The sequence below is a fragment of the Dendrobates tinctorius genome, unplaced genomic scaffold (genome assembly GCF_039654945.1).
Source record: "Dendrobates tinctorius isolate UK_male_01 unplaced genomic scaffold, ASM3965494v1 ptg000089l, whole genome shotgun sequence".
NCBI classification, from domain to species: Eukaryota; Metazoa; Chordata; class Amphibia; order Anura; family Dendrobatidae; genus Dendrobates; species Dendrobates tinctorius.
Window position 1 is genome coordinate 23144853 of NW_027361757.1, and position 22407 is coordinate 23167259.

General features: G+C 40.7%; 2 protein-coding genes across 3 annotated transcripts in view; one reads left to right on the forward strand and one right to left on the reverse strand.

The window, feature by feature from the left end:
- Positions 1-3792, forward strand: part of RPP30 (ribonuclease P/MRP subunit p30) — a 47473-nt gene extending 43681 nt beyond the window's left edge. For both annotated transcript variants that reach the window (XM_073585916.1, XM_073585915.1), the window contains exons 10-12: positions 342-379; positions 1736-1815; positions 3327-3792. In XM_073585916.1, the coding sequence (XP_073442017.1) occupies positions 342-379; positions 1736-1815; positions 3327-3436 (228 nt within the window). In that variant the 3' untranslated portion in view covers positions 3437-3792. The remainder of the gene's footprint in view (positions 1-341; positions 380-1735; positions 1816-3326) is intronic.
- A 722-nt stretch (positions 3793-4514) lies between these two features.
- ANKRD1 (ankyrin repeat domain 1) lies at positions 4515-21136 on the reverse strand. Its single transcript, XM_073585914.1, has 9 exons — positions 21056-21136; positions 19848-20021; positions 18762-18899; positions 18556-18663; positions 15356-15454; positions 14031-14129; positions 12536-12634; positions 11681-11779; positions 4515-7268 (listed from the first exon to the last, which is right to left on the reverse strand). The coding sequence occupies exons 1-9, from the start codon at positions 21077-21079 to the stop codon at positions 7158-7160; spliced, it is 951 nt and encodes a 316-aa protein (XP_073442015.1). The 5' UTR covers positions 21080-21136; the 3' UTR covers positions 4515-7157.
- Between the last annotated feature and the right edge of the window lie 1271 nt (positions 21137-22407).

A 22407-nucleotide genomic window follows, 5' to 3' on the forward strand; every position in this document is an offset into this window, starting at 1 on the left:
TTTTTTTTTTCCTCTTGATTGTATCTGGGTGTGAATTTTTTTTTTTTAAAAAAATCGCAGCACGCCTGAGTTTCGTCCATGAATCAGATGACCCTCGCCTTGAGTAATAGCTGCTGTAAAGAAATAACAGCTTATATATGGACCGCATATGGGTGACATGTGGATGAAATTCTGAAAAAAAAAAATGTTATATGGTCGTGTGACCGTAGTATGCTGCAATAGCTGAGAAATCGTTTCTCCATTACTGTCTTTCCTTGAATATAGATATTTATTATCATTTATTTATTATATCCTTGTGATCATAAAGTGATTTTTTTTTTTTTTTTCTTTTTGTTTTTTAGCCGTTGGACTTGAGAGGTCCATATGACGTTGCCACCTTGTATCCTTATCCATCAGATATACGCGAAACTGATTTGTTTTCAGCGTAACGTCTACAGGGGATTTTTGCTTTAAAATTGATTATATAGGAAAGAAAGGAGCGCTTCATGTGCAGAACCTTCTCCGGCTGTGCTGGACCACAGCACTAATCCTGGTGTGATGTGCGTGCAGCGAGATTCAGGTTTGACAGTTAGAAAATAATGCAAAGTGAAGAAAGCGCTTTCACCAGCACTAGAAGCATTTACCCACTGATGATGCTGGTTGTGCATACACGAAATGTCTTATTATGTCCAAAGAACACCATTTGTGAATCTGATCCGAATTTGTCATCTGCATCCAGTATCAGGACAGGCCCTGTGTATGTCCCAGTAAACTTTCTGGAGCGGATTCGGAAACTTGTTCCTTGGACACGATAAAATGGATGGTGGCGGTTGAAAGAACGCTGCTTGCCGCCGCCTCTGTGTCTTTATTATTTTTTTACCAATTTTTGTCCCAATTTTGGCACATATTAAAGGAACTTTGTCATAAGAGTTTATATCTCAAACTAATGGCATGCATGGTACAGGGACTTTCATTCTGATTAAACCTGTACCTTGACTTGTAGAAATCCAGCATTGAAATCGTATGCAAATGAGCAGCAGGTGCTTTACGGTGGGACAGTGCACTTCCACCTCGCCGCCCTCCAGCTTTATTCCCCACCGTCAGCTCATGTCTGTCTGTGACAGGTCACTCTCATTTCAGTGACCTGCCTCCTCTACCGAGATCCCTCATCAGTGCTTGGGGTGGCACATGCGCGGATCGATACACTGGGTCTTGCAGCGCCATGAGGACCTTATTGCGCAGGCACTGATGCCGTTTGTGATCTTGGTAGGAAAAATAGATCACTGAAACTAGATACGGTTAAAGAGGAATACCCGTGACCAGTTTGTTCTTCTATCACTTACCAGGCTTTTCGGTTACTGAGAATGAGGGATCCCGAGTCTCCATACATTTGGCCGGCTGATCTGAGACGTATGATCTAGTTTTTTTTGTCTCCATGCTGTAGGTAAATCCTATGACTTTGCAGCTCTCTGGTCTGAGGAGCAGCGATATAAGCAATAATATCCTCAGATTGTCTTATAATTGGCTTAATCAGCAAGTAGGCGATGGTGCTTGTCCTATAAATTCCCGATCCCGGGGAGAGCTGAAATATGGCCGTTATTGGCTCCAGATAAATTTTTGGGCAACATTTTACTGCATGTTAAGGATTTATCACATCATTGCATTATACGTGACTTTAATTTTAATTACTGATTTTCTTTTTTAAATTGTCATATTAAGAAACATTTTCTGTGTAAAATCCTGAATCCAATATTAGAAGTTTGCTGTTTGGCTTGCCTGAAAGATCTGCCAAGGCTGCGCTGTCTACCAATTGTCGGGCTGCCCTCTTACACGGTGGTAAGTTCACGCACTACAATAACCAGTCAGCATCACTGGAGTTGAGCGAATTTAGCAAAATTTGGTTTGGATTCCAATCGCTGGCGCATATTATATTTGCAATATTCGCCGAACATCATTGGAGTCAGTGGGCCTAGAGTTGAGCGAATATGTTCGGAAACGATCGTCAAACACAAATTCGGCACGGATTGGGTAGAAAAATGGCACGAATGTGGCAAATTTGGATTTCACTATACATTCCGAACTTATTCACTCAACTCTAAACATCACGTCATATCAAAAACATATCTAAGAACGCTGCGTTGGTGCCCACCAATGACTTCCAGAATGAAGGGGATATGCAGGAAGCTAAACGTTCTGGAGTTTAGCAGCGGAAATCTCTTGAGCAACAACAACCAGCTGAGGCAAAGCTTTACAATATATTCTTTACACACAAGAGAGAAAATCCAGTATAACGTGCCAGTAAAATATATCCTTTATTTAATTCACACAATTATTATACAAAACTGTTCCTAATAAAAATTAAGGTCACTACTTTCCCATAGTAGGGGAAATAACCACCATCAAACAGACCTACAGCCTATGTAAACAGTGCAAGTATAAGATCCTTACTTATAGACACTTAGATCTCCTGTCCCCGGTACCAGCCGTGTCCCCAATCAGGCTATTATGAAATAAACTAGGATAGCACTTACATGCGTAGTGGTCTTCTGTGTGTGGTATCCCCAAGCGCCCCAACGCGCGTTTCGTCCCTTCATCAGGATTTTTATTTTGAACAGTTTTTTTATAATAATTGTGTGAATTACTCTGAGTGAGTTAAATAAAGGATATATTTTACTGGCACGTTATACTGGATTTTCTCTTGTGTTTATTGATATGCATCAGTTTTTGTGCCTGGTTATTTGGATGGGTTTTGTGCTATAATATATTCTTTACGTAGTGAAAGGAATTGAAGGGACCCTTTATACTATTGAATGTAGAGTTGTTGAGTTCTTCTGGGCGTTTCCAGAAGCAGATGGGTGTTCCCCTGCACAGTCCCACCCACACTATCCGTACTGGTGGTGGGAACAGGTTGGGGAAGACCTTCTTTCGTTCCAGTATGACTATGTAGAAAGCAGCATATTATAGCTGCTGTGCTAATTCTGCACCCATACAGTCTTCCATGTGCTACCATTCACCAGCCCTGGTTTCTTCCTTTCTATGCTTTTGTGTAAACTTGCCTGTATGTTTTAGGTTTTGCACTCTTTTTTTTTTTTTTTGTCACCCTGACTCCTTTGACTTGGACAGTGGGTGATGTTGTGTTAATTTGCATGCTACGTTTGCAGCTGAAAATGTAGTTTTATTGGTATTGATATCCTCAAAGTTGTGATTTTTTTTTTTTTTTTTTTTTCCCCTTTTCATATTGGGCTTTGTACGTATTCTCACATCCTTTTATGAAAAATTTCCATGAAATCTTCCAAGCTGGTAAGCGGATGACACAGCGCTGTTTAATAGTGTTTTTTCAACTTCAGAAACAAGAAAGACGGCGTTCGGCGTCACTTATACTGTGAAGAAACCACAGGCCAAAGAAGATGAAAGGGAAGCGGCAGAGCCGGCGTTCAAGAAAGCAAAGAAGGAGTAAAAGCTCGTCCATACCGCGCAGCGTGCTACGTGAATGTAACAAGAGATCACCAGATCGATGATCCAGTATTGGGATCCAGCGCTCAAACTGTTATTTGTCTTTTTATTTTTTTCCAAAATGTGGTTGACTAATCAATTTGTCTACCGGTTTAATACCGGCACAGTGAATGAGTGCACTCTCTTATCAATGTCTGTATATATTGTATGGAACGGCGTAAAAGACAGGCTCACACACAGAAAAGTTTAACAAATTTATTGCTAAACTGAATTTTTTTTTCTCTTTTGATGAAACCATAAAACAAAATGGAATTGTTGAGATTTCTTTATTTCTGAATAAATACCGATCTCAATATCCCATCGGCACTGCCTGAGTTGTGGCTTCGCGCTGTCCAGAACCTGCATTAAAAGGTTTCCGGACTGAAAACATTATGGCGTTTTGTTTTTTTTAATTTCCCCAAAACAGCGCCACTTTTGTCCATTCATTACACATGTAGCAACTCATGTCCATGGAAGCTTAAGGGAGTTTACCTGCAACATAGACAAATCCCTTGGACAGGTTTGGTGCCGTTATTGGCAGAAACTAACCATATTTTTCTGATCCTGAAAACCGCGCTTTAAAGGGAATCTGGCCAGTAGATTTTGCTGCTGCTGCATGATGTAGGGGCAGAGACCCTAATTCCAGCGATACATCACTTACTGGTTTGCTTTCTGTAGTTTTGATTAAAAACGCTTTTGTCTGGTAGACCTACCAGTTCTCTAAGTGCCGAGTGCTATAACCTCACAAACCCCACAGACTGGCAGTTTTCTGTCTATGCACAGTGAACACAGCGGTAGGGGCGGGGTAGTACAGCAGTAGAACGACATGACACGAGACAGCGAGGCCTGTAGTGATAATCTCTTGCTGATAAAACACTGATTTTTATTGAAATTACAATAAGCAGCCCAGTTAGTGACACAAAGATGGAATCGGGCTCTCTGCCTCTGCATTATGTTGCTGACAGGTTCTCTTAAGTGTTGAGAATTAAGCAGTTTTAACAGATGTCTATATTTTGTGCCCCTGTTAGCTGTGCACAATTATTATTATTATTATTATTTATTGTTATAGCGCCATTTATTCCATGGCGCTTTACATGTGAGGGGGGTATACATAAAAACAAGTACAATAATCTTAAACAATACAAGTCATAACTGGTACAGGAGGAGAGAGGACCCTGCCCGCGAGGGCTCACAATCTTCAAGGGATGGGTGATAATACAGTAGACACAATGTCAGTGACTGGCAAGCAGCAGTGCATTATAAGCTATGGTAGCTTTGCACATTATACAAGGTTTTTTTTTTAATGCCATTTTTAAACACTGAAATTCCATAGTCTTCTACAGTACAGGAGAGCAACATACTACAAGGAGTCACCACTAGGTGGCGCACATTGATCGTCCTTGACCATTCTGCTCATCATCCATACCATTATACACACAGTTTTGGCCTTTAAAACAAATAATCGCCACTATTCAGGATCACGGCACAAGAGCACGGGCTCAGCAAGTGCATTGTGACCGCGTGTCAAGCATCGGACGCACTACGTGATACTTGTAGATCCTGGTTAGTTTGATTAATTATAAGACCTTGTAAAATATGATTTTAGTTATTCTGCATTAGAAAGAATCCGCACGACTCATTTCCTTGTTCCATTATTTGGTACAGTATATAAAGTCAAGACCTTAATCATCCATCATGTGGTAAATACAGGAAATCAATACAAAATGTACAGAAAATACAATACCGATATACAAAAGATCTTCCAAGTACAAACCTTTCTATTTGCAATCCGTTGCATTTCTTTCTAGTCATATCTGGTGTCTCAACCAACCATACTGTGACCATCGCTACTAAGGGCCTAGAACCCTGATGCCACTTGGGACATTTCGGGGTTCCAGACGCTTTCTGTGTGCACTGAAGCCATAGATGTGCCTTATATCACTGCATGGGACGTGTGAAAATGGGTCCGTTCCCTTGGTCCATCTCATTATAGGAGAATACGCCAAGGTAAAATTGACTGATTTTGATAACGTGACCCTCCTGACCAAACACCTACACGATCTTACACAAGATGCTTTGAGAGATTCAAAAAAAATCCAAAGGATTTGTGTCGTGTCTGGAGTGGTTCCTTACAGAATACACGCAGGAGCGATGAGGAGGTTTTTTGGTTTCAGAAAACCCTATCCCCCCCCTATGCAGTAGTTTCTTTAAATCAAGAGACTATCCGCATACAATGACTGTTCAAACAAAGCACAGGCGCTCGGTGCATCACGGCAGCCAATCATATCCACCTGCTTGGGTTCCATCTATCTCCACCCTTCTTTGGTCCTATGAAGCCAGAGCTGTCAGTCAAATAAGGGTGCAGATAGAGGGAAACCAAGCCGGTTGGAAGGGGTATATGAATCATTGACCTCGCCATGAAGCACCGAGTGTCTGCACTTTGAACAGTTATTGTCTGCTGCAGCCAATCAGTGATCTATGTGGCTCCGATTGCCTCGTGCCCATCAACTCTGGGAGAGCTGCCGATCTCACTGATTGGCTGCAGTGCGGTTGACGTGACCTCGGCGCTGCAGACAATAATTGGCATTGGGAGCAGCGTCAGAGGGAGAGTGAGTAAAGTGCAGCGTTTTTGTTTTTTTATTAAAACATACTGTAACCAGGGGCTAGGCTTTTTTTCCACGACCAGAAAAACCCTTTAAGACTACACTGGTGGCGTCTACCTAATTTTACATCGTGTAAAATAGAGAAAAGGCATTTTCTTTAATTTATCCTTCATATACTACATTGTCCCCATGATGAAAAAGCACAATAATGACTTTTGTGACACAGATGCCCTCCTGACAAGCTACAGAGGGGGGTAAAAAGACGAGAAAATTCAGGGTTTCTTTTGTAAAAACCGGTTTAACAATCAATGTCTCTTGTGCCTAGCAACCAATCACAGTGTAGCTTTCATTTTTCCACACCAGTTTGAAAATTGAAAGCTGAGCTCTGATTGGTTGCTATTGGCAACAAATACAATATGACCATTTTTAAGGCCCGGTATCTCTCGTTTCTGTCTTATTCCAGCTCGGTGTTCTCCTGGACACATCTGGTGCTTCTAACCAAACTCTAAAATTTGTCACGAGTGGGACTGAAACAACTCAACAATGTTATCTGTGTCTTAAGATCACCGGCTCAGTGGATAAAACCCCCTCGGCCTACTGACATTACGTTTGTCTCCATTATAAGTTAGGTAGCTTCGTTGGGTAGGTAGCCACAAATAAATTGGGCCTGACCCATGGCAGAAGCTTCTCATTTCTAAACATACAGCCTGGAACACGTCCTGGCATCACCCGCTGTAAGCCGTGTCTACGTAGTCCACCATAATGGCTACGTTCCGTATAGTGGAGCATTCACTCCTACACACAACATGTGATATGTGCGTAATCTATCAGGCAGCAATGGTGTCCTTTTTTTTTTTTTTTTATAGTAGACACAAGAATTTTTGCCTTCAAGGAATTTGTATAAAGCGCAATAATAAACCTAAAAAAATACATAAATAAGGACATAAATAAAAATACACAAACATTGAAAAGTGCAAGAAGTTTCAAATAAATAATATGGAATAGTCCTATCTCAAAGCACGTAGCAAATAAAAAAAGTGCCTGGCGAATGCCGTGTCAGAGTGATGCCGGCTGGCAGCGCTGTCAGAACTGCTGGATGTCACAGCTCTTGTATGACTTCTCCTGAAGGCCGCTGAATATCTCCTTTACTCCATTCTGCCACTGGAGGACGAGCTCCATTGCTGTCTTTCCCGCCTGTCGGCACAATATGAAAGTAATTCAGTTAGGCAGGAAAATCTCAAAATCCTTGAAGTGTTTCAGATCAAGTGTAAAAGCGAGACGGATGTAGCCATGATATATTCACACGGACGGGGTGATACCTCATGCAGGAGCTACATACTGCACCGAGGCTGGAATCACACAGGCAGCCTTTGTTCTCAGTACCGTTTTTTGATCGTAGAGTTGGCACAAATTCCAATGTTATTCAGTCATTTTTATGTTTTTTTTGCATAAATGTTTAATAAATCTGTCTGAAAAGCTTTATGGCAGTATCTTAACATAAAGGGTGCCAAAAAACATCAGGTACAAGCATCTTATTAAACATGGCCCGATGTCTTTAAAGGGTTGCTCCACTATTATTATATCTATGACCTATTTTATGGGTTTCAATATTAGATGGGGGTCTTACCTCTAGATTATCCCCACAGATCAGTTGTTCTCAGTCTCAGCAGCAGCTAAAACTTACCGTAGTAGTTGTGGAGCTGAACAGCGCAACTTCATTAATGATGTAGTGGCCGCTGCCAAGTACTGCAGTTTAGGCCCTATTCAAGTAATTAGCAATGGATCGGCATGGCCACCAAACATGACAGCTGTGCTGTTTAGTCCCACAACTGCTTACATCCGGTAGGCACCAACAGTAGCTGATCAAGGTGGTGCCATGTGTTGGACCACCACAGATCTGATACTGATGATCTATACTTAGGATAGTTAATATAAAAGTAGAGGCACAACCCTTTAACTTTCCCCCACCACTAAGACCTCGAGCAAATAGCTGTTGTCATTTTTTGCTCATTTCCTCTACTTAGATCACTTTTCAAATTTTTTTTTTACTACATTCAGCTGCTAAAATAAATGTTCATCAATGTAATGCAAGTACTGACAAGGTCTGACAATGAGAACTGCTGTGCGTAAAGGTACTGTAACTGCTGCGGATCCGCAGGGCCAAATCTGCTGCAGATCCGCAGTAGAATCTGCAACGTGTGCACACAGCCTAATAGAGCAGGGATTTTTAGGATGTAGCAACACCTAGATTTGGCATGCAAAAGGAAACTGATCCAATAAGGATCACTTGTTTTCCTAAAGTCAGAACAGGATAGTGGGTGGCAGTAACAGATTACTTCCATTACACTGCCCAGAGGAGTTGTCCCCCAATTTTGCACAGACCCTGATGGCTGTGCTTCAAAGTCTATATGCGGGGAGCATCCTAGTAGTAGGGTGTTAAAAATTGAGAGAAAGTTCTAACCGGAAAGGCTGACAGTATTTAACGGCTCTTGACAGTATTTAAAGGCGTTATCTGGGTCTTAGATTTTTTTTTTTACACATACCCGGCACCAGCACAGAGTGGTCATTGATGGTGATTCAGCTGCTCCCTGTCAAGAGAGTAGCGCTTCTACTTCTGGGCTGTTCTGTCGGCGGGGCTCTTTCTACAGTGGCAGCATGGGCGGACATACCGCCGGTTCAACAGGTGCGACTGCACCGGGGCCCAGAGCCTCCAGGGGGCCCTTCAAGGTGGCTAATGATGAGGGCAATCTGGCCATTATCTCCAGCCCAGAGGCTCTGGGGGCCCCTGGCCAGATTGCCCTCATGTGTAGCGACGGGCAGGGAGCGATCCAAACAGCTCCACTGCCTGCAAGTGAAAATAGCAGGAGCGGAGCTGCAAGGATCCTTCCTGCCCGCCACCCGCGCTTCCCGCCTGACAGAGGAGCGCCGCTGAATGACGTCATCATTCAGCAGCCGCTGCTGTGTCAGAGCGAGGAAGCGCGCTGCTGCGGACAGGTTAGAGGAGAGAGGTGGTGTGTGTGGGTGTGTATGTATGTATGTGTGTGTATGTATGTGTGTATGTCTGTGTATGTGTGTGCGTATGTACTATATGTATGTATATGTATGCATGTATGTACAGTTAGGTCCATATATATTTGGACAGAGACAACATTTTTCTAATTTTGGTTCTAGACATTACCACAATGAATTTTAAACAAAACATTTCAGATGCAGTTGAAGTTCAGACATTCAGCTTTCATTTGAGGGTATCCACATTTAAATTGGATGACGGGTTTAGGAGTTTCAGCTCCTTAACATGTGCCACCCTGTTAAAAGACTAAAAGTAATTGGACAATTGACTCCAAGGCTATTTCGTGGACAGGTGTGGGCAATCCCTTCGTTATGTCATTCACAATTAAGCAGACAAAAGGTCTGGAGTTGATTTGAGGTGTGGTGCTTGCATTTGGAAGGTTTTGCTATGAAGGAAACAAGTGGTCAAAGGAGCTCTCCATGCAGGTGAAACAAGCTATCCTTAAGCTGCAAAAACAGAAAAAACCCATCCGAAAAATTGCTACAACATTAGGAGTGGTAAAATCTACAGTTTGGTACATCCTGAGAAAAAAAGAAAGCACTGGTGAACTCATCAATGCAAAAAGACCTGGGCGCCCACGGAAGACAACAGTGGTGGATGATCGCAGAGTAGTCTCCATGGTGAAGAGAAACCCCTTCACAACAACCAACCAAGAGAAAAACAGTCTCCAGGAGGTAGGCGTATCAATATCCAAATCTACCATAAAGAGAAGACTGCATGAAAGTAAATACAGAGGGTTCACTGCACGGTGCAAGCCACTCATAAGCATCAAGAATCAAAAGGCTAGACTGGACTTTGCTAAAAAACATCTAAAAAAAGCCAGCACAGTTCTGGAAGAACATTCTTTGGACAGATGAAACCAAGATCAACCTCTACCAGAATGATGGAGAGAGAAAAGTATGGCAAAGGCATGGTACAGCTCATGATCCAAAGCATACCACATCATCTGTAAAACACGGCGGAGGCAGTGTGATGGCTTGGGCATGCATGGCTGCCAGTGGCACTGGGTCACTAGTGTTTATTGATGATGTGGCACAGGACAGAAGCAGCCGAATGAATTCTGAGGTATTCAGAGCCATACTGTGTGATCAGATCAAGCCAAACTGATTGGTCGTCGTTTCATACTACAGATGGACAATGACCCAAAACATAAAGCCAAAGCAACCCAGGAGTTTATTAAAGCAAAGAAGTGGAATATTCTTGAATGGCCAAGTCAGTCACCTGATCTCAACCCAATTGAGCATGCATTTCACTTATTAAAGACTAAACTTCAGACAGAAAGGCCCACAAACAAACAGCAACTGAAAACCACCGCAGTGAAGGCCTGGCAGAGCATCAAAAAGGAGGAAACACAAGCATCTGGTGATGTCCATGAGTTCAAGACTTCAGGCAGGCATTGCCAACAAAGGGTTTTCAACCAAGTACTAGAAATGAACATTTTATTTACAATTATTTAATCTGTCCAATTACTTTTGGTCCCTTTAAAAACAGGGTGGCACATGTTAAGGAGCTGAAACTCCTAATCCCTTCATCCAATTTTAATGTGAATACCCTCAAATGAAAGCTGAAAGTCTGAACTTCAACTGCATCTGAATTGTTTTGTTTAAAATTCATTGTGGTAATGTCTAGAACCAAAATTAGAAAAATGTCGTCTCTGTCCAAATATATATGGACCTAACTGTATGTATGTGTATGTCTGTGTGTAGGTGGAGCCTGGCCCTGGAGGAGATGGGGACATGAGGAGAAGACCGTGATGGGGAGAAGGCAATGATGGGAGTGATCGGGTGATGGAGCAGGCAATGATGGGAGTGATGGGGAGAAGGCAATGATGGGAGTGATGGGGTGATGGAGCAGGCAATGATGGGGTGATGGAGCAGGCAATGATGGGGGTGATGGAGCAGGCAATGATGGGAGTGATGGGGTGATGGAGCAAGCAATGATGGGAGTAGGCAATGATGGGAGTGATGGAGAGAAGGTAGTGATGGGGTGATGGAGAAGGAAATGATTGGAGTGATGGGGAGAAGTCAATGATGGGAGTGATGGGGTGATGGAGCAGGTAATGATGGGAGTGATGGGGAGAAGGTAGTGATGGGGTGATGGAGAAGGCAATGATGGAAATGATGGGGAGAAGGCAATGATGGGAGTGATGGGGAGAAGGCAATGATGGGGTGATGGAGAGGGCAATGATGGGGTGGTGGGGGAAAAAGAAATGATGGGGTGGTGGGGGAGAATGCACGGATGGTGGTGGTGGAGGAGGAGGAAATGATAGAGGTGGTGGAATGGGCAATGATGGGAGGTATTTCCCTCCGAGGAGCGCAGCTCCAAGTGCTGGCGCCGGACAGGATCAGAATGCTATCAACCTGCAGATCAACCCCATATCTACCGGTTAAAAGTGTTTTTTTCATGTGACAGGTTCCCTTTGAGGGTTTTGGACTGATCTATTATTTTAGATATACATCACTGAGGCTACATACTAACATAGATATACAACGGTACATAAATAATAGGTAATAAACATTTCATTTGCAGAACTTACACAATTTTTTACAGTTAAATTGGCTCCATACAGGATCAAGAGTCTCATCATTTTGTAGCGATTTAGTCTCACTCCGTCATGCATTGGTGTGTCTCCTTCCTGCAGAATCCATAATAATGGTGTTACTTGTTGGTTAAAAAAAATCATAGCAAATATTGTATGTTAATAGTCAGTGCAGGCGTAATAGTTACACCGTGTTATGCCTAGTCCACAGCGTGATGAGACTCTCCATGTCACATTCATTCAAAGAGCCAAAAAGAGAAGTCGAGTCATAATGTACACATAAGGAACATATTTCCTAATAATTGGCACTATTATGTAATATAGGTGATTAAAAAAAAGAAGACTTTTTTTTCTAATTTTAAGAATGCCTCTAAAGTGGATGTCCAATTGTTTTCTAAGCATGGATCGTTTCAAAATAACTAACTCACCTTCCAGTACTTCCATGGATCCAGGACAGATTGCGGAATGTTACAGGACCGCTGAAGACCTCACCATCAGAGAAACATCTGATGATGAGCTCTTCTAGTCACTTGACCGCTGCAGCCAATCAGAGGCTTAAGCGCTCTTGTGTTATCTGGATAGTGAAGACCTGTGCTGGATTCACGACACAAGGTGAACATACCTCTGTTTGTTAGTTTGAAAAAAATTCATACCTAGAAAAAATAACATTTTCAGCTTCAGACAACCCTTCAAAGAGCAAAAGATGATCATAGAAGACCAAAATGTGTGCAGCCATTTACAGGGAAGTGCTTAATCAATGTAATAACTGTGTTTTTACGAGTCAGTGCAGGTGTGTTCTCACTGAAACAGATCAAAATTTACAATCGTGAGATAAGAAAGAGAAAATCTCACCCGATCTTTAGCATTTAAGTCTGCTTCACATGAAATGAGATGTTCTGCACAATCATACTGTCCCGTCCTCACTGCGACATGTAGGGGAGAACTTAGTAACTAAAGAGAAGGAAAGAACACACAGACATGACCAAACTGTACCTAGGTCTATGCACCATTAGGAAAAAATAGATGTCCTGGGATATCCATAGCACATGAGTTTGCAAATATATAAATAACCGGTATGACAACTAATGAGCCTTCGTTTCGAGAGTTCTACCTTTCCAACTGTATCACCATCTGGCTGAGTAAGGAAAATGATTTTAGAAAGATATATTTGCACTGTATGTTCACATAGCAGATCAAGCCCCCCAAAAATCTATTCAATACATGTGGCTAGGGTGCCATAAGTCAGGGTTGTGAGGGGGGAAAGAGAATCATTTTTACTTGTTATGGACCACGCTCTATAACCGAAACCAACATTTAGAGATACATTAGAACTCTTCGCGCACTAGAACATTTAACCTAGATCGTCTTCAACAGCTTCGCTAATGAAGGACTCTTAGGGTATCTTACCAATAACATCAAACTAGAAAGCACAATTGTGGTCAAGAACTTACACAAGTTTTGAACATGAACTTAAAATAGCTTACTACATATGCCCCATGATGCTGATGCTTAGCTTCAGGGGTCAAAAAACTGTCCACCTTCTTGATGGAAAAAAATACATAGGAAATCTGTGCCAGAGGTTACAAACCAAGCCTCCAAAGTAGGTGTGAACATAGGCTAAGGAGTTCAGGCATGGTGCTCACTTCGGACCCTCGGTTGGGACATTGTGGGGCAATACAATTGACCAGTAGATAAACCTGGTTTTCCAAGTATTCTCTTAAATAAAGATAATATTAAATTTAGTAAAGAAAAATAAGTTAAAAAAATCTAACTTCTTAGAGTACTGTTGGACTCCACAGTTTAAGTTTAATATTTTAGACATAAAGGGAAACTGGGACATTCAAGAGTTCTATGAACTTAATTTGCAATAATTGAATGTTAAAGGGAATCTGTCACCAGTTTTTTTTTCGTTATGTAATCTGAGACCACCATAATGTAGAGGCTGAATCCAGGGATGCGTCACTTATTAGTCTGTATTTTTCTGTTTCAATACAATCAGTGTTTTATCAGCAGGAGATTATCAGTACAGAACAACTGGCCTTGTGCATCCTAGTCCTGCCTCTAGCACTGATTAGCAGCTCTTTGTCACTATGCATTGTACACGGAAGGGTGTTGTGTGTGTGGGGTGATACACGGATCAACACCTGAGCTCTGCTAGATCTGCAGCAGAGAAAACTGTGATTCGATGAAAACTGCTGCATCCAATAAATTGAGACATCACTTGAATCAGGGTCTGTGTCCCTACATCATGAGGCTGGCAGTTTACATAGCAAAAACCTGCTGACTGATTCCCTTTAGTATTCCCGGATGAGATAAGTGTTCATACAACTGACCATCATCAACATACCTTATCTTTTGCATTGATTTTTGCTCCTTTGTTAAGCAGTATTTTTAGAACATCGACACTCCCACCACGACAGGTCCAGTGGATGGCTGTGGATTCAAGCTGTGAATGAACCAGATTATATTATGTGAAATGTGCCTAGACGCTTACATTTACATTAACAAGCTTCATGGTTCTAACCAAAAAAATCTGTAGCTTGTACATGCATTGTTTAAAGGGGGTTTTGGGGACTTTTGCAGCCTATCTTTAAGATAGACCACCAATGTTTAATCAGAGGGTATCTAACCTCCGAGACCATTGCCGATCACCATAGTAGAGCTGCGGATCTTATGCGAGTGATGCACCCCCTTCACCTATTACTTAAGCATAGCAGAGCACGCCATTCTTTTTAGAAGCCCCAAAAACCCCTTTAAACCAAATCCATCATTTGCACATTTCTCCAAGTTACACTTCTGCTATTGGTCTCTATACATTAAAAAATAGGAGAGGTAAATACCATGGTTTATCAGATAATGGGAAAAATAGAGGGTTAAATTCACATTCATTTCACCCTAATTTCCATAAGTACAATGTTTTATCTATGAGAAATATATCTTTACCCAAAGTTAAAAAATCCCCAAAGTATTTCCCTGAAAATGTCCTGACTGTACATGTTAATTTAGAGCATAAGAGATAAGTCCCATATTTTATATCATGCTTGCCGAAAAATAAGCAACAGCGTAATATTGAAAGTGACAGCTTCTCATGTGGTTTGCAGTTACTACTTTGATTTCAAGTCTCCTGTTTCCATCACTGATTGAACAGACAAAGTGACTGTAGCCCGCTTCAATGTGATCTCAGCGCTATCTGCTGAGCTGTCATATCGGCCAATCCATCAAGTAGATCCTTATTGACCACTCCAGATCTCTAGGTGGCACTGTTGCTGTTTTGGGAATTTTTTAACTAGTTTCTAATTCTAGAAAAAGATACCAGTCTTTGTTCTAAAGTAGCGGGGAATTAAATACCACCCAGGTTCTATTTTCCCTATTGAAAATGCATTAAGTGAAATTCTAATTTGATCTTTTTGTGGCTACATTTGATCTTGTTCCTTCTGTAGATAATTGCAGGGCAAGGGACGTTGCGCTCTATATACTTTCCTTGTAGGTGTTCACAGAAGTAGCTGTCCATTATTTGGCATTTTGATTATTCCGCTTTATAACATTCTGCAGCTTTGTGTCAACACAATTATTGTTTGTAATCTAGTAAAATTTTCCAGTGAAATCTCCAGCATTACTCTGTTCGCTCTGTTGTGGTTGTTTTCATTGTGTGTTTTGGAAAAATCCACATACCATGTCGCGGAATTCAAGATCTGCTCCAGCTTCAATTAGCTTCTCGACAATGGCAAGGTGTCCTTCTGAGCATGCTCTGTGCAGGGCCGTACGTCTGTACTGTAGACATGGTAAGAAACATGAGATGATTACTACTGTGAATGGTCTCCGTAAACCTGGCTCACTTAATAGGATGGACAACTGCTCATGATTTATCATTTCCTTATGGGAGTACAATTATCCCTCAGCACTACTTTATTTGTAAGGGTTTAAGAAGTGTACAGGGAACCACCTGAATGCACTGGTTATTGTACGTTAGAATCGTAGAATGTTGGTTAGAAGGAACATTTAGAGGGTCATCTGGTCCAACCACCTGATCCATGCAGGATTCACTAAACCATCTCAGACAGATGTCTGTCCAGCCTCTGTTTGAATAAAACTGAAAAGGAAAGAGTGCAATAGGGTCTTATCTGGGTGGAAGATAGAATAAATTCAAAAGGAATCTACTCACCTTTCCACGAACGAACAAACGCATGTAAATCAATGTCAGCCTGCTGCACGCCCGAGGTTCACAACCGTGACCGCCAATCTAGTTCCTTTTGGATAAATATTTGGGCTTACTGTGCGCTGCTGAGACCAGGATAAAGTCACCACATGAGAATCTTTTTAACTCTTTATTTCCAACGCGTTTCAAAGTGAAAAACCACTTCTTCTTCAGGGAATATGTCATCCCCTGAAGAAGAAGTGGTTTTTCACTTTGAAACGCGTTGGGAATAAAGAGTTAAAAAGATTCTCATGTGGTGACTTTATCCTGGTCTCAGCAGCGCACAGTAAGCCCAAATATTTATCCAAAAGGAACCAGCCTCTGTTTGAAGACTTCCATTGAAGTTGCCATGTTTGAGCTCCAAAAAGCACCCATGATAGAAGTCTAACGAGCCATACTAAATCTTCATATGCCTCCTATCGCATATACAGGCATTGGGTAGGGTCACACAACCGTTTTCTCTCAATACGAGACAAACAGTCCGATTATTCTGGTCAGACACTGATCACAGTTTAATCAGAGTGGGATCAGTTTTTCTCAGAGGTGGAGAGAAAAGAAAATAGTTTCTCCATCTTCTCCATTCTGTCATCCAAGTGCGATTTTGATCTGGATATTTAGATAAAAATTGGACATGTCTCCAATTTTTCGCTGCGACTACTCAATCCAAGTTAAAAAAATCACCCATGTGCGCAGCCCCATAGAATATCATGGGTACAAGTGCTAGCCGTGAGAACCACGCCACGTATAGCACTTTTACAATATAATTGGTGGTATGCACCAGCTCATAGAGGGTTGTCTGAGCTAACAACTATACATCTACTAATTATTAGGTTATCCCCATCATACTTTTTATTCTATATTGTGGACTTTGATTATAACCTTTCCCAGAGGCAGAGAATGCATCTATCTGAAGTGGTTTTCCCAGAATCATTACTGTACTCCGATTCACGGGATAGGTATAAGCCTCTGATCACTAGAGGTTCCACATCGCTGGGATCTGCACCAGTTGTGGAAACTGGAATCCCTTGTCCACCATTTGAATGGAGACAAAGTCAATTCAAAATTTGTGGAACTGGTGTAGGTAACAGAACTGTACTGATGGTTTCTCCATCAATAGCATAGACTGTAAAAGGAGCGAAAGCAAACATGCTGTTCTCTTGATTGGTGGGCAAACCAGCAGGAAGACTCTTTGTAATCGGACTCTTTTCACCTACACATTGGTGGGTTAAGTGAAAATTGATCATTCTGGAAAAAATCCCTTTAATCTGTTAATTTTGTAAGTAATTTGATGAAGTTAAAGTTAAAGGCCATCATATAGATTACACAATTGGAAATTGTAAGGAATAATATTTACCACATCTGTTGGGATGTGGCAAATTCTGTCAGACCTTTTTCTTTCAGAGGACCGATGATCTGTTAGAACATTAATTTGTCAAAGTCGATTTTCTTACTATTAATCCCAGCCCATTATCTTAATACCCTGGCCTTAGGACAGTAGCTTGTTAAAGAGGACCTGTTGCCAGGTGAGAAGTGTTGCTATTTATTCTCGCTGCTACATTGAATATTGTGTTCTTCCATAATATGCCATACAATTCCAACGATATGGGCTTTTTTTTATCTAGTACAAGCTTCTATGGTCTTTACCAAGAGGGTGTGGTGCCTAAATACACACCTACAGAGAATCATGTGAGCTACACCCCCTTGGTAAAGGCCATAAAAATTATCAACAAAATTAATAAAGGGTTGGGTGAACTACAATACCCAGAGAGATTAGCAAAATTATAATTATTTAGTATAGAAAAAAGACGACTGAGGGGCGATCTAGTAACTATGTACAAGTATATAAGGGGACAATACAAATATCTCTCCGAGGATCTGTTTATACCAAGGAATTTGACGGTCAAAAGGGGGCATTCTCTGCGACTGGCGGAGAGAAGGTTTTTCCACCAACATAGAAGAGGATTCTTTACTGTTAGGGCAGTGAGAATCCGGAATTCCTTGCATGAGGAGGTGGTGATGGCGAACTCAGTTGTGGGGTTCAAGAGACTCCTGGATGTCTTCCTGGAGCGTAACAATATTGTATCTTACAGTGATTAGGTTCTTTAGAAGGACATAGATCTGGGCATTTATTCTGATGGAATATAGGCTGAACTGGATGGACAAATGTATTTTTTCGGCCTTGCTAACTATGTTACTATCATTAAATTTAAAGGACAGTATCTCCAGAACTGTACAGTATAGAGGATTAAAAAAAACAAAAACAGAACATTTGTGGAGCAGCTGGAATGAAATAAGAGCAATAACTTGTCTTTGATTTGGTGATAGGTTTTCTTTAATGCTCTCCTGTTACTAGTACTTAATACCTATTTTGTATATACTGTATATATAATTTGTATATAAGTTATGTTTTTTGTTATATTTATTACATTTTTTTATATCTAGTAAATAGATAGGTACATATAATTAGAGTTCATGATGTTGTCAGGCATGGTATAATGCCCAGCCGTCATCTGGACTTCAGCTGTTGCTGAACTGCAACTTCCATGAAGCTGGACTGATGTCAGGCATGCCGAGCATGATGTAAATTGCAGCCCAGTGCCAACTGTGATGCTGCGCCTTGCCAGCTTCTATTTCAAAACTGTATTTAGTTTAACAAAAGAGAAAACAAGCATAATACCTCATCACAGACATTTGGATCACCACCATCAGCCAAGTATTTCTCGACTATTGGGAGCTTGTTTTCCAGGGCAGCTTTCAAGAATGTCACGTCATCCACATGTTCAATCTAAATGACAGATTTGACATTGATATTTTACATTAGTTTTCTAGTGCGAAGTTGATATGATTTGTAAACGACTTCTCTTTCCATGCTCACATACATACCACTGGTTCATGTTCCGGTTCCTTCACCACCAACACTTTTACTTTCTTACATCTTTTTTGTTTTCTTAGCTTTATTATAGTTTGCAAATCTTCCAAGCTATCAAGCTTTGGCCGTTCATCTAGTTTCTTCTTAAGGATCTAAATAAAAAATAGTAAATCAGGCTTTAGGTTTTGAAATAAAAAGCCACATGCACTGGATTCATTAATTTAAGTGTTAAAATTAGACATGCTAATTAAAATTGGGTCATGTAATCCATGTATAAAGGTACTGTCACACTTAGCGATGTACCAGCGATCCCGACCAGCGATATGACGCGGTCAGGATCGCTGGTACATCGCTAAGTGGTCGCTAGTGAGCTGCCACACAGGCAGATCTCACCAGCGACATCGCTGGGGACGGGGGTCGCTACTTACCTGTCACACCAGGCGATCCTGCGTCCTCCCGCCCGGCTCCACGCGTCGCTCGTCCTCACAGCAGGAAGCGCTGCAGGAAGCTGACGACGAGAAACAGTCCAGGACGTTCTCGCACGATCAGCGATAACCAGCGGGGGAGCCGGTCGGAGGTAAGTATCAGACACAGCGATATCGCTAGCAATATCGCTATAACGTCACTAGTTATAGCGATATTGCTAGTGATATCTCTTAGTGTGACAGTACCTTAAGAGATGTTGCTTTTGAAGTATGAGGGCCACATCTGAGTAATAAAATGACTACTGTGCAATATCATCGTTTTATTCTTAGGAAAACATGTAAGTCCAAAAGGGTCACCAGTGGTTGAACGTGAAAAAGACAAAGCAAACCATTGTTAATCCTATGGCATGCATGTTGGTGAAAGAAAAGAGGCCATTTCCAGAAAAGAGCTGCCAAGTGTGAGTTGTCCCATTTCTCAAGTTTGGTGATTATCTGGAAATGACACTAATGCATGTTTATCAGTAGAATTTTTTTTTTTTTAAAGTCCATATTTGTCAATGCAAGGATCAAGTGAATAGTATCAAGTAAGGAGATACCTATTTCTTGAGTGGCTATGAATAAAGATGCTGGTAAGGAGGATACATTAGATGTTCTTAATTACTGTAAAGTTATTACCTCTGCCTTAAGCTGTTTCTCTCTTGCTTGTTTTTCCTCTTCTTGGTCAATCAGTGATTTTGAAGTTGTCCTCAAGTCATCTTGTTTTTCTAGGGTTATGTCTGTTTCATACACTCCATGTTCTCCAGACACAAAATCTCCAGTGTCTTTGCTTTCACTTTTTTTTCCGGTCACCTGTTGATGAAACCAATAATAAACTTTTCAACTTCCTTACTAAAAAATAGTAAGATGTCTTGTCCATGTCTCATAGTGCTCTAAATATCTTAAAAACAAGTCTAAAAGTAAAAATGCGGCATCAAGCGTCATTATCGATAATCTTAAGAAATACTAAGAGTCTAAAAGAAAAGATCGTATTAAAGATTTGATTAAGATTTGGCCAGATATAAATGCTACAAAAAATCAGGTTGGAGTTTTTAATAAACTTTTTCAGCTTCAAAGAATCATAGAATGGTAGAGTTGGAAGGGACCTCCAGGGTCGTGGTGTCCAACCTCCTGCTCAAAGCAGGATTCAATAAGCCATAAAATTATTATTTTATCATTTTATCAAAAACTATTTACTAAAGTCCTATATATTCCATTGTGTCCAGGTAGTGTTTGTCTTATATGGTCTCATATATAGGTGTCCTTTTTTATTTGAAGGCACCAACTTCCACTGAAGATCTGAAGTAGTCCATCTGGCAATTCTTCTGCAGCCATGCATCATAGTTAAAAAATCCACTGAGCTCTCTAATAAGTATGGACCAAACGAATAACTATTTTTTTTATGAAAAAACAAAGCATATGTAATAACTAATAATTTACATATATACAAATTATATGAACACAACAACAATCCATGATTATTAATGATACAAATTTATGATAGGTTAGAACTAGAGTTGAGCGACTTTAGTCGGATCGGGTTTCATGAAACAAAATTTGTTTCAGATGAAACTGGTCCGACTAGGGCAAAAAAAGTCGGAGTTTCGTCCGAAACCCGACGCCAATGCAAGTCAATGGGAAATGAAAGTCGGCATTGAGTGGACAAATTTTGTTTCATGAAACCCGATCCGACCAAAGTCACTCAACTCTAGTTAGAACGTTTTTTTCTTACCAGATCTTACAATATCTATAGTGGCTGTATCAAACGATATAATATGTGATAGTTGCTAATATAATAAATAAATTATAAATAAATTCACAAACATAATATAATAAAATAAGCATACCAATTCTTCTACTTTCAGCAACATTTTGTCTGCTCTGAAGTCTTCAAATATCCTTTCCTGATGTTAACCTTAGCGAAGACACGTTAGCTCCCTGTTCTCCAAGTTCAGTGCGATCTTGCTTTATATACTCTGTCTCTGGCAAGGTTGGATGAGGTAATGTTCCAACCTGGGAACCAACATCTATGGTCCTAGCTGAGACTCGGAGATAGGTGCTCACTCATTCCAGACATGCTAACTAGCCAGATCTTGTGTCATGTGAGACTGTTCGAGGGGAGGGCTAGCGTAGCAATGGGCCTTATGATTAAAAAAAATCCCGTACACTAACCACATTGCATTTTCCCCTTGGAATGAAATGTAAGATGACCATTTCACTAGCAATGACTAAAGGGCTCAGCAATGCGAGTCATTCTATCTGTACCAGTATGACAGCTGTCTGTTGGTCTTGCACTAGATTTATCCCTTGACAGCCCAATGACTAAAAGATGCTGGAAAGGAACGTATATGAGAAACTGTATTCGATAAATAGGGTAACTGGCTCTTGAGACGGAGCATTTTATTTGATTTAACACTTTAACAATAAAGTTGGGGGTGGACAGAAGAATTCCAACCATATTCTATATTTGTTCTCCTGAGGTCCGTTGAGGATTATGGAGTAGGACCCGTGTCTCCTAAACTAAAAATGACATCGATATAATTATAATTGTAAACAGCCTGCTTTGTGAATCATTCACACATTGAGGTAGTAAACAAGTATGGCATATAAATATACATATGTTTATGGGGCAAATACAGAAGCAGGTATTTAGTTTCAAATAGAAATATAATTAATTTCAGGGGTTTTTTTTTAAGTCTAACAACTTGGAAATACTACCGTAAGGCTAAGTTCACATGTCCGCTTCTACGCCCAGTTTGGCTGCACTTTTTCAATACAAATATATAAAAAAATGTGAATTTATTTCATTTTAATTGGTCGAGTTAAGGGTCCTGGGTGAATGGAGTATGTTTCAAACTTGCTTTTTGAGGTTGAATTTCTGCTCAGAGTCACTTAGTTCCGGCTAGGAATCTCTGTTTTGTTACACAAACTACTGTTGACTTTAAGCAGTCATTTACAGTCGTAGCCAAAAGTTTTGAGACTGACACAAAGGTTGCTGCTTCCATGCATTTAGATCTTTTAGTCAGATGTTTCTATGGTTACTGAAGTACAATTAGAAGCATTTCATGAGTTTTTACATTTTTATTGAGAAATACATCTGGGCTTTTTAGAAAGACTCAATATTATCAATGTTCACACTAATTTTTGAAGACTTCTGCAATTCGCCCTGATACATGGACATCATCTTCTGGGCCAAATC